Below are 12,555 nucleotides of genomic sequence, written 5' to 3'. Positions count from 1 at the left end.
TAATAGTTTAAATAGAGCGCACAGGAGTAATCAAGTATTTTAGTTAACATAATCTAATTACTTTAAGAAAATCTCTTAAATATGAATATTATAGTATTAAATAACTAAAATAGTTTTGGTTATCTACTGAAAAAGCACAGCGATATCAAATCTACTTTTCTCATTAATTACACCAATATCGTGAAATCTTTTCTAATGAATTTACGAGAATCAAATCGAACCACTAGATAGCGACAAAATATCGTCACCTTTCCTGTTTGGGGGGGGGTATTATTTATTTTAGTGCTTTTATTCTCGATGACTTCTTCCGGAAGTGTTGTTGCTGCTGGCAGAGAGGAGGCGCTAGCGCTGTTAGCACTGCGGCTAAATATATCTGTAGACAATTGCTAAGCTAACATTGTAAACTCACTAGTGAAGCTGCCCTGGAACGTTTTCATCGGTGGAACAGTGGCATTAGCTGTTAGCTTAGCCACCGGATGATTTAAAGTCCTGTTGTAAACGTTATGATTCATTTATTTCCAGGCGTCAGGTTGAATTCTTAGCATTAGCCTCTGAGCAAAGGTCTGACTGGCAGACATGGAGACTCGGGGGATCGAAGACATGTTTGACTTTCGACGGTAAGTCAGCTAACGCCTCTAAGCTAGGCGCTACACACACAACCTCTGGCTAATGTTAATAAAATACAGTTTTATTAGTGACGTGTATCGTCAGTTAGCTAACTACTGTAGACTCATGCAACGGAAGTCAAATCTTTTTAAAAACACAAAGCTAGCTAGCTAATCTAGCTATGTGCTAGACACGTTTACATAAGCATTTCAGGGTAACTCTCAAAGTGCAACGTTGTGTAACACTAATATCAAGGCTCAGAATGGGCTGCCATTAGCCACAGCGTGCTTTGACCATCCAGCAAGCTTAGCCTTGTATATTTGTTGGATTGCACATTGTAAAATAACAGCATTGTCTCCTGAAACTGAGAGTGAAGTTTATTCAAAGGACGAACTTCTTTGTACTGGTTATAACCAAATCCCTCTGCTGTGGCCTCAGATTTGAAATGTAAAGGTTGTGTTTCTATCATAAACGCCAAGAATATGTATTCCACCTTCACATTCAGGGGACACAAAAGGGCTGTATGTGCTGTTGTAGTGATCATGATGTCGGATTGGAGTATAGTTGTGTTGGTCATCACATGTTCCAGCACCTAATGCTCAGCCAACCCTGTAGAAACACGTGTAGTAAGGACTGGGCGGAAATGGCAGACTGAAACTCAGCTTAATGCTCAGTCTTCATGACCTGCTCTAAAGTTGCGAGAAAGATCCACCTTCAAGTATAAATCTGTAATGTAGGGGTTTACCAGCAGGTGTTGAACAAAGAGCGAAGTACACAATGTCCAGCAGTTTTTTTTATTGTTGTTCTTTCATCCGTCGTGTTCATTGCATTGCATTATACTTATTCTTTTTATTAGTATACATGGATGTGTTTGATTTTCCTGCTTAAATACATTTATTTCACCTCTGCAATCTGTCAGTGTGATCCGTGTGGTCTGAACTCAATAAATCTTGTGTTTCGTCTATTTGATTTAAAAACGTTTTTTAAATTCTTTACTCTAACAGGTTCCCTAAAGATGCAGTGGTTCTCCTGCTGTTGCTGATTTACTTTCCAGTTGGAATTTGTTTGATGTTCATACGCATTTTTATTGGCGTCCACGTGTTCTTGGTCAGCTGTGCACTTCCAGAAAGTTTTGTTAGAAGGCAAGTATTTAAAAGCATACATTTTTCTACAAAGATTTGTTTGATACGAACATGTTACTTTTCTACAAACACATTTTTACTCTCAGTAGTAACAATAATAGTTGCTGAAGCAGTACCAGTAGTAGTAGTTGTTGTATGCATTTCATCTATATCAAACAAGACTCCATTAAATGGGCATGAAGTAGTAAATTAGGATTAATAATGTCAGGTAATACTAAGCTAGCCTTTATGCATACTTTATAATACCCCAATTTAGTGCATTTCAGGACACATTATAGTTTCCAGAGTTCAAACTATAGATTATTACCATGAACCATTAATTACATGTGGAGATATATATTTAAACTCTAATGATGTCTGGCTCTCTGGGCACAGTAGTGACTTCCATGTAGTTAACAAGTCGATCCTGTTGACATTCACTTCTTTGTTTACCTTTAGATTTATTGTGAGAGTTATGTCCTCGGTGCTGGGAATGCACGTGAGACAGAAGAACCTTCGCTCCAGAGACAAAAACACCAAGCTGTACATTTGCAATCATGTGACAGACTTCGACCTCAACATAATCAACCTCCTGACCCCCTGTAATACTGTGAGTGTTTGACTTTCATTCTGTTTAAATCTATGTTTTAAATATTTTAGATATTTCTTTACCATAAGAATGCAGCATGTTTCCTGCACCAGTTAGCCCCTGCAGACACACTAAAACTTCCTGTTTGCTATGACCTCATTGTGGACATGCACCCACCCCTAAAAACACATATGGTGAAAACTGCACAGCTGTTAATGTTGCAGTAATCATAGTCATCAATGATCCTTTTATCCACGTTTTCCTCGTGCTTTTGGTTAAAAACTGTTGCACTTGCAAAGCCTTTTTGATCACCTTCATGTTAGTATTACTTTTCAATCTCTGCCAATGATCCCCATTGAAACTGCATGGACAACAGCACATCCTATTCTGTATGAAAATATTAGTTTCTGCAGATGACAGATGTTGCAACGCAAATAAAACAGTGTGTGCTGTGGTGCATGAGAGTATAACAAAGTCCTACCCGCTCATTTTTGAGGACAATTTACTGCCCCTAGTGACATGATGTTTTGTTTGTTAACTTTACTTCATTGTGTTGTGCAACATATTGTGGTACTCTGCCTAGTAAGATATTGTGGTTGGTGAGCTTGCGCTGTCTCCTGCTGCTTTTTAGCCACAGCTAGAGGGCTCCACCGGCTTCATGTGTTGGGCCAGAGGCTTCATGGAAATCCATTCAACATCTGGCCAAGGAGCGATAGGGGAGACTCTTCAGAGATACTGTTCCACTGAAGGCACCGCTCCTTTGCTCCTGTTCCCTGAGGAGGACACCACAAACGGCCGTGCTGGCCTCCTCAAGTTCAGGTAAGCACTACTGTAACCATTTGGTATCCACCAGTATTTAGCACATGGAGACTAGAAACTTTGGTCGTGGTGGCTGTTTCTCTTTATAAATTTCCCTTCCGAGTTCTGTGGAGATGTGTAGTTGGCTCTAAGATTGCTTCATTTCTATGTTTTTTTTTTGAGTAACTCAGAACCATGTGTACTGTATCTTCACCTGAAGCCTTCAGCAGACAAACTGCACCACTTCATAGGAGGATTAAGTATATTGTTATCATTTCCATTTATATCAGTTTTTAATGACACGGTAATGGTGACTATGTTGACCAGAGACTGCGTTGGGATTTGTAAGAAACAAACCACCAGGTTGAGGACTGTTATCTCTGATGTATTTAACTGATTTAAAATGGGTAAATAAAAGAAAATTTGACAAGTTTTGAGTGGTTTCTCAAAAATCTAGGGCTGGTCATCTGGGAGAAGTTAGCAAGAGTAGGATTCACTACAAAATGCAATAGAACCATCCCGTCCCCTCCAAAACTAACTTCCTGCTATCACCTCTGCTTCAGCTGTGTAGTTACACTGACTGATCATTTCATCGGATCTGAATGAAATGATGGGTTGTATGTATTACAGTTCTGCAAGGGCAGAGACACTGGCTATGCTCTTTCTCTTTTTTAGACAACTTTAATAATGGCAACCGGGCGTGAAGAGGATTTCAACAAATAAGAGCCTGTTTCAGCAACAACTAAAATGGTCAAATGTACTTAAACCACTAACAAATATGTTTTTTGTTCCTCTCAGTTCTTGGCCTTTCTCACTGACTGATTCCATTCAACCTGTGGCCTTAAGGGTGACAAGACCATTGATTGCTTTGGTAATTTATTTTCATTAAACTCGACTTTTAAGATAAAGTAGATGTTTATTCCAATATAACTGGTAATATGATTTGTTAACGGCATAAACTGCTTGAGTTGTATGTGTGTAGGTGTCAATAGACACCTACAGAAGTCAGAAACTCTATAAGGGAGAACAATGACATTTTATGTTCCATTTCTAAGCTTTGGAAATATCGTTGCCAAATGAGTGAAATTCCTGTAAGTAGCAGCCAGCTCATTACTGTGGTCAGTTTAAATCTAATCCAGCAGTCTGACTACCAGGAGTAAATCTGTCTTGTGCTGCTGGGTGCACAAGTGGCTGAAGTTGAGTGAGAACATTTAAATATTGTTGTAAGATATAGCACCACACTTATTATTGTCTATCATTTCCCTTGCTGACTTTGTGTTCATAATTAGTTTTTGGGCACGTCACTTAATAAAAAGTGTATTGACTTTTTTGTCTTCTGTCCGTCCACAGAGCACACCTGAGTCCAGCTGGCTGACCGAGCTCTTGTGGACCTTCTTTGCTCCATGTACAGTGTATCATGTAAGGTACTAAATAATTTGTATCAACTTTTCTACTAGCACTTGCTTTTTGAAATATAATCATGCTCAGCAAATATATTATCCACTCCCATTAGTTGGCTTTTCTTGGAGACTGATGTGAAACCCTTTCAGAGTATCTTGATGATTTGTCAGAATTTCTGCTCTGCCATGATGTGATCAGAATGACCTCTATCAGAGCCGTATTTGTTTTTGTTTTTCATCCTAGTTGGCTCCCATCAGTTTCCAGACAAGATGGCGAGTCCACACAGGAGTTTGCCAACAAAGTCCAGGAGGTAAAACCAATGTTTTCCAGTTCAGTGAGATTTGTAATGGTAAAAGTTGTAGAAAAATGTCAGTAATAATGCAGTGTTTCTGTATCGCTGACCCCAGTTCCTGTGCTTAAATCACTATGTAATATCTCTTTAAAATCCCCTTTTCAGCTTCTAGCAGGTGAACTTGGCCTGGTCTCCACCAAGATCACTAAAGCTGATAAAGCTGAGCACATCAAAAGGAAACGACACACTGTACCACAAACATCTACAAGTAAGTCAATCACATGAACTCATAATTCATCCAATTCTCTGCATGTAAAGTTTGAGCTGATTGTTTTCAGAGGGATGTTAGTTATTCCTCTTCTAACCCTAGGTGTCAGACCTAGCTCTATTGGGCTCGGTTTCATGGTGCAGAGTTTGGGCACTGACGATCATCGGATTGCTAAGATGGCCCAACAAGTGAAGGATGTGCTGCCTCATGTTCCACTCAATGTCATCGCAAGGGATTTAGGTATGACACACATTTACCTTTAACTGTCCCTTTGGAATGTCTCTCTGTTCAGTCTTTTTGTTTCAAATATGTTTATTGGGAAACCAATCACATAACAGAGAAATTAACAGTCGACAGTTATGTTTCCTTTGTTTTTTACAGAAGGTGAAAAAGTAATCTCTCTGTTCAGTCTTTACTTTGACTTGTACTAACATTAGTCTCTTGATTACGTACAGCGAAAACCAATTGTGTTGACACCACCATAACAAATCTGCTGGAGAGCAGGGAGGAAACTCCAATGGAAGCAACCGGGACCTCTACATTTGAGCCCTCAAATGCTGACTCCTACTCCCCTGGTTCTGAACCCACCATAAAGGTCTGGCTATTTGATTCAGAATGCTGTTATCTCTGAAATTAAAAATGTCTATTTATCATTAAGGATCAAATTTCCTCTAAGCATATGAAGTTGATATTGCCTAGAAAATAGTATAAATATGTGGGGGAATTTCAGTTGACAATATTTTTTTTTGTTGCCCAGATTCAAACTGATTTGTGCAGATCTGTCTTTCAATAAATGTTTTTGTCCTCTACAGCCTGCTGCCAAATCTTTTGGGAAATCACCAGTTGTCAGACATTTGTCTCTCCAGGATAGAAAAGAAGCGCTGTATAATTTTGCAAGAAGGTGAGTTTTTTTCTTTTCTTGCCATGAGCAGTGTCCCCTTCATAAGGATATGATTTTATTATTTGTAAGAGGAGCTGCCATACATGGGGAAATTAAATATTTGTCTAGTCTCTTAACCTTTGATTTAATCGAATATTTCTGGACTCATTGAAAATGCTCCATGTCTGTTGCGCTTGTGTTAATAAAACACCTCAGAGAACAGCCAGAGGTGCTTCATTATGCACAGCATCTTGTACTTGTGCAGGACTGAACAGTTATGCAATATTCATATGGCTTGAGACTTACTTTGAATTCATTCCTCGGGTTGGGTCTGTCACTCAGTACTGATTCTACACAGTGTTAAAGCTAAAGGTCTTATGTCAAAATATACATGTCTCTGCTAATTTAAACCCGCGGATTTGTTCTGAAATCCACACAGTCTCTGACAGAGTAGTGAGGGAGCAAGTCATCAAGAGTAAAGTAGAGCTACCAACTCGAGGTCTCTAAACCGTCTCATCTCTTCTTTGTATTACATGAACCATAGTGCTCAACAAAACAGGATCTTGCCTTTTTATTGTGGCAGCGAAAGTTTTTTTTTTTTAACTCTTTTTTTTTTTTTACTGTTCTAAACAAACTCTGCAGTTCCCCTCTATGAAACCTTGTAATGAATGCCCTTATTATGTTTTAGCCCGCAACTTGGTTCACACTCATTAGTGTTATTTTTAGACTCAGCAAGCAACTGTTTCCAGTAAATATCTTTAGTCACTGTACATAAACACACAGACCATGTGACCAGCTATCTGCTGAACCTAGTGGAGCAATTACAGTGCTGGTCAAAATTATAAGCACCCCCTGGATTTTAAGTACTAAATTTAAAATATCTTCAGATGCAAATTTACCAATTTTGTATTTCCAGAATATTTGTATAAAATGCCCAGGGACACTAAACAAAGTTTAGTTAAACAGTGAATTAATCCAACCCTTTAATGTACCAGGTCTTTTTATGGAGTTGCAGGGGAGTTGAAACGACTAGAGAGAGAATATTGAACTTACATGTGTCAGGTTACCTGAATAATGGCTGCAGAACAAAGCATTTTTTTAACGATATTATTTCTAGTTTTTGATGTTACCCTCAAGTGAAACAAATGATTTCAGGTTACTCAACAGTGGAGAAAGAAATATTTACAGAAGATTTCACCTCAGTGGGCCTCAGTGTAATGTTATTTCATACTTTAGTTATTCACATTATAAAGATTAAAAACACAACAACTTTTAAATCTTATTTGGAAAAACTATTATTCTTGAAAGGCTGTATATTTTAGGTATTTCCAATGTGGAAGATAGTTTTTTTCAATTTCACCATATGGCACTTGATTCATTTTAATCTGGTCCAGTAAGGCACTGGCAAAACCACATGTTTTGCAAACTCATTGAATCCTGTTAAAGTCCACTGGTAGCAAGTTGGGTATTAACTATTTCACAACCCACATTTATCCCAGACTTGTGTTAAATTCTTTTACAGATTAACTCTTATGAAGTGAAGTTAACACTGACTGATGGTTTTCCCTCTTTTTCTCTCCCAGACGCTACCTTGAAAAACACGGATTGAATCCAGAAGACAGTCACTGAACACTTCGGGTCAAGCCATCATTGAAATCTTGTCAGAAGAAGCATATACTACCTGCACAGCTGTGTAATTTAAATGATGATTTTATATTCTGTCAGCAGGTTCTGTTACAAAGCAGTTGTTGTCATTTCCAAACGATGGAGATGAGTATTCAGAACATGTTTCAGTTGATGCAATGGTTATTATGCATGTCTTTAATTCTTCATTCAGGCTGATACATAATTTTGATAACAATTTGTATTATGATCCACTGACTGTGAATCATCTATTTATTTTTATAATGTTCAGAGTCATTGATGAAAATAAAGTTCAGCTTGACCTCTCCTTCAGAAAGTTATTTCAAACTCATCAGATGTTTTATGTCACCTTTGCTATTTGGGGATTTAAATTAGATAACAGGCTCTAAAGGACAGTTTGAAACAGGCCTGCAATGTTTTACATTTGTGAATGATTTGTATTTTTGAATTTTTCATCTAAATCCTGCCATAAGATGGAGCCAGAAAAAGCATCTCTACTGAAGATCAGTGGTCAAACTGCACTACATGTCCTCACCAGCTGTTGGAGAGATTTACAAATTAACTTGAAAAGGCAGATGGTGATTCAGAAACTCTGAGCACATTTATAAGTGGGGAAAAATGTGAAGGTTACACATGTGCAACATTAACGTAACTCCTGGAGCTAGTTTAATATCAGGTGGGTCATTTCCTACTAAGACAGGTCATAAATATGTAAATGTACTGCTGATAATAATAAATGAATCAAAATCAACAAGAAAGAGCAATAGGAACATGTATTTATATATATATATATAGTGTATGGACGTTAACTAAACCCACGTGGACGTTATACTAACAGCTAACGGAATTGTAGTTGTTGAGAAGTCAATATTTCCCACAGCACACGAAGGCAGCGTCCTGCCTCTCCGGTAGTGACGTCATCTTCCTCTCAGACGGAGCAGGCGCGGCTAGGCTAGCAGGTTAGCAATGTCAGGTGTAGAAGAAAGTTCTCATGAGTCGGTGGAGGTGAAGGAAAACAACGCGTTTGATGATGGCGTCGAGGACCAGCTCGGGGACGATTATGCGGTTGACCCAACTCGATATATATTTTACAGGTACTGTCTGCCTGGCCTCTCCCCGACATGTTTGGGTGGTTAGCGTGCTAGCTCTGACGGCTAACTAATTCTGCAGGAGCTTAAGTTTGTACTAACTCGGTGATGTTTGATAACTGGAGGTTTAATGCTGTTGTCACTTTGCTTAATAGTTGCTCTAGTGACGTTATCTCCCGGGTCACCGGCACCAGAGACACGTGATCATTGTATCAGTGCTGTGCTAATTGGATGGTGGAGCTCTGTCCTGCTCCGACTAGTAGCTGCATTTAACAGACTAACCAATGTGAACATAAAATGCACCCACACCAGCTACATTAGGCCTCATGAATTCACGTTGTTTATATTTCATTTGTAAAAACGAAGTAGTTAGCAGCCATCAGGAGGTGTTGTCGCTCAGCAGCCAGGAAACCCACCCCCGTGTTTGTGTGCTGCAGGGACAGAAAGGAGTGGGCAGACCTGGAGCCAGTTCCCCAGGATGATGGACCGAATCCTGTGGTGAAGATCGCCTACTCTGACAAGTGTAAGATTGTTGGGATTGCTAGAAAGAGATGGGAGTAAGGAAGAGTAGAGGGTCACATTAAAGTTCCATCTGACTGTTACTGCTCCTGGTCTCTCTCTTCTCTCCCCCACCGAGTCTGATGGAGCCAGCTTTGTTAAAAAAGGAGTTCTCTCTCTTTGTAGTCGTCAGTGCTGCTCCTTGTGGGAACTGTTGTAATTCTCCATAATTTTTTCTCTATAAATTCTTGACCGTACTATGTAAAGTGCCTTGAGATACTGTATAATTGAATTGAATCATCCTGCAGATCCAAATGAACATATCTCGCTGTTAAAACAATTTGTATCACCTTGTGATCAAAAAACCAAAATGAGCTTTCAGTTGTGTTTTCTTTAAACTTCCTACATCCGAAATCACTTAAAAAGCAGATGCTAGAAATTGTACCGGCATTCGACATTACCAAACAGATGATCTGCAGTTCTTTGAGTCTGTTAGTAACTCAGACTTGTTTAATTCACATTCATACATTTCTTCCCACAGTCTCCGATGTTTATGACTATTTCCGTGCGCTCCTGAAGAACGATGAGAGAAGTGAACGGGCCTTCGCCTTGACAGCAGAAGCCATCGAGCTAAATGCTGCTAATTACACAGTGTGGTGAGCATGCTGCATGTTTGCATTATGGAAAACCAATGTGTACTATTAGGTTGTGTTTAATCATCTTAGCATCATGGGGAGGAATGAAAGATTTCTTTAGTTTTTTTCTATGTAATAACTTTCTAAGTGGTGTTTGAACCCTATTTTGTCTTTGGGTAACATGATATGTAATACGTAGGGCTGTAAGTTAAGTAAAAAAATACCTCTAGTCACATATGAATCACCTTATAAAAGAGCAATAGCTAAATTTGTTTGTTATTTCTGAATATGACAGCGTTGGTTGTGAAACTGTAATATTTTGGGGATGTGCAGGCACTACCGGCGAGTATTACTTCAAGCCCTTTCAAAGGACCTGGAGGATGAGATGAGGTACATTACTGCCATCATCGACGAGCAACCCAAAAACTATCAAGTCTGGTGAGCGCTGGCAAATTCCTATCAGGTCACATGTCTTCTGTATCTGTCCAGACAACACCGAACAGACCGGGAGGCAGGAAGTGTTTCTAAGTGTACTCATTTAAATGAAAAGATAACATACAAATAAAGGTTGATTTTTCCTAACCTGTCCTCCAGGCATCACAGACGTATGGTGGTGGAGTGGTTAAAGGACCCTTCAGAGGAGTTGGAGTTCATTGCAGACATCCTCAGCCAAGATGCAAAGAACTACCACGCTTGGCAGCACAGGCAGTGGGTCATCCAGGTAGGTGTTGGAGCCTTTAGCAGAGTTTGGCCTTTAACCAGTGGAAATGGATCCAGTTTTCCACCCACAATGAGCCACCCTGCAAAACTGAATCCTTTGGCTGTTTGTTGGTGCGTTGTTTGAGGCCTTCTCTAATCAGTATTTGTCTCAATCATTGCACGGCCACTATGAAAAGCTCTGCATGATTCCATTAACAAGTGTGTTGCCAACGCTGGCTTTGTTTAATTTTCAGGAGTACAAACTGTGGGATAATGAGCTGGAGTTTGTGGAGACTCTTCTGGAAGAAGATGTGAGGAATAACTCTGCATGGAACCAGAGGCACTTTGTAATTTCTCAAACCACAGGTTTCTCTGATCCGACCATAGTGGAGAGAGAGATTAAGTGAGTCCTCAGTATAAATATTTAGACACAGATAATGTGCACTTTTCCAAGTTGGAAGATCTAATTCTTTACATGAAAATATATTTTGTACATGTTGAGAAGACATTGCACTTGTTATTGGCTTAATCTCTTCAGCGATGAGCATAATTAAATTTGGCTATTTTGTTTATTCTTTTAATGTTTCTTGACATAAGGTATTGCCTGAAGCAGATCAGGAAGGCTCCCCACAATGAAAGTGCATGGAACTATTTGAAAGGGTAAGATGTAACAAATAATGTTTTCCTACAGACATCCCACAATATGTACAAATGGCGAACATGTTTGTTTTTATCTGACATGAATAGGCTTTTCAAATTTTTGAGTAGAATGACTGACATTTGAATTTGCCTTCCTTATTTAGATTACAGGGGGAAAACTGAATGGAGACTCGGTTATTAAATATGGAAAAGCTCACTGACACTATATCCTCAATTTGTTTTTATCCTGAAGGATGCTGCAAGACAGAGGTCTGTCATCTCAGCCAGGTCTGCTGGAGAGAGTCCTGGAGCTGAAAGACACGCACTGTTCTCCTTACCTTCTAGCCTTTCTGTTTGATTGCTATGAGGATGTCTTGGAGAGCAGCAACCAAAAGGAAAATGTGGAGGAAGAAGAATGCAAGGGAACTTTAAGAAAAGCTCTAGAGGTAGGTCCCTAGTATACCTCAGCAAACTCAGTCCTATGCCCGAGCCACACTGGGTGCATGTGCAACGTCAGCACTGCTTATATATCCATTGCGATCCGGGTGTCACACTTTGTTACAGCTTAAAATTGAGTCCTAAAAATGTTTTATTAACATTGTTTTCTCTCTTTGTTTGTTCCCAACTCCTTGGAAGATCTGTAAACTTCTAGCGCAGGAGAAGGACACCATTCGTAAAGAGTACTGGCATTTTTTGGGAAGTTCTTTAAAGAGCAAATATGGAAGCAGTGATAGCTCCGAGGAGAGCACGGCAGACAACTCCGAACCATCAGTCCCAGCATCTGTGCAGCAAGAAACCAGCTAGACCTCCAGGGGACTCGCACCATTTCCACTCCTGTGCTGCCTCGTCAGGGCTGTTGGCCGAACCAGTCCACGCAGTTTGATATTAATGTCAATTAAAATGAGGTCATCTAGGAAAAGACGGAGACTGAAAGTAAAACATACAAGTCAACTAAAACATGAAAGCCTCGCACTAACGGAAATCTTTGAAAATGATTTTTTTCACACTGAACAACAGTAAGAAGTGGTCCTGTTATTACACATCATGCAGTTTCATACATCCTGGAACATTTTTGGAATGTTGTCAGATTTAGTCTTATTATTTAGAATTATTATTTTTCTTGGTTATAAAACAGCGAGTGGTTTGTGAAACTAATTAAGCAGTGTTAACAAAGCAGATGAGAGATGACATGCGGTGGCTTGTTGCTGCTCTGATCGATGACTCATAACATGTAGTTAATTAGTCTTTCTCTAAATCTGTAGCAGGTTAAATCAAATCAAATATACTTTGTTGAAAAAACAGTACACAAGGACAGTAAAATGTAAGACCATGAATAAAAATGCAGAATAAAAGTGTTTAGGTCATTAGTTGAGCTAAACAAGCCCCTTTCTCTCGGA

At 39.3% G+C, this 12,555-nt stretch overlaps 2 protein-coding genes across 2 annotated transcripts; both read left to right on the top strand.

Moving 5' to 3' along the window:
* The first annotated feature begins 286 nt into the window (after window positions 1-286).
* aup1 (AUP1 lipid droplet regulating VLDL assembly factor) lies at window positions 287-7,906 on the top strand. The gene is made up of 12 exons (XM_053429239.1): window positions 287-617; window positions 1,611-1,748; window positions 2,187-2,337; window positions 2,948-3,135; window positions 3,913-3,985; window positions 4,465-4,538; window positions 4,759-4,825; window positions 4,973-5,075; window positions 5,178-5,315; window positions 5,531-5,670; window positions 5,888-5,976; window positions 7,539-7,906. Exons 1-12 carry the CDS (start codon window positions 577-579, stop codon window positions 7,582-7,584), a joined length of 1,248 nt encoding a protein of 415 aa, XP_053285214.1. The 5' UTR covers window positions 287-576; the 3' UTR covers window positions 7,585-7,906.
* A 595-nt stretch (window positions 7,907-8,501) lies between these two features.
* fnta (farnesyltransferase, CAAX box, alpha) lies at window positions 8,502-12,555 on the top strand. The gene is made up of 9 exons (XM_053429440.1): window positions 8,502-8,693; window positions 9,125-9,210; window positions 9,727-9,841; window positions 10,154-10,258; window positions 10,415-10,541; window positions 10,774-10,922; window positions 11,117-11,179; window positions 11,412-11,604; window positions 11,795-12,555. The coding sequence occupies exons 1-9, from the start codon at window positions 8,566-8,568 to the stop codon at window positions 11,960-11,962; spliced, it is 1,134 nt and encodes a 377-aa protein (XP_053285415.1). The 5' UTR covers window positions 8,502-8,565; the 3' UTR covers window positions 11,963-12,555.

The sequence above is a fragment of the Pleuronectes platessa genome, chromosome 8 (assembly GCF_947347685.1).
Source record: "Pleuronectes platessa chromosome 8, fPlePla1.1, whole genome shotgun sequence".
In the NCBI taxonomy this organism is placed as follows: Eukaryota; Metazoa; Chordata; class Actinopteri; order Pleuronectiformes; family Pleuronectidae; genus Pleuronectes; species Pleuronectes platessa.
The sequence above is the reverse complement of the archived record's forward strand: the minus strand, read 5'-3'. Positions and strand labels throughout refer to the sequence as shown.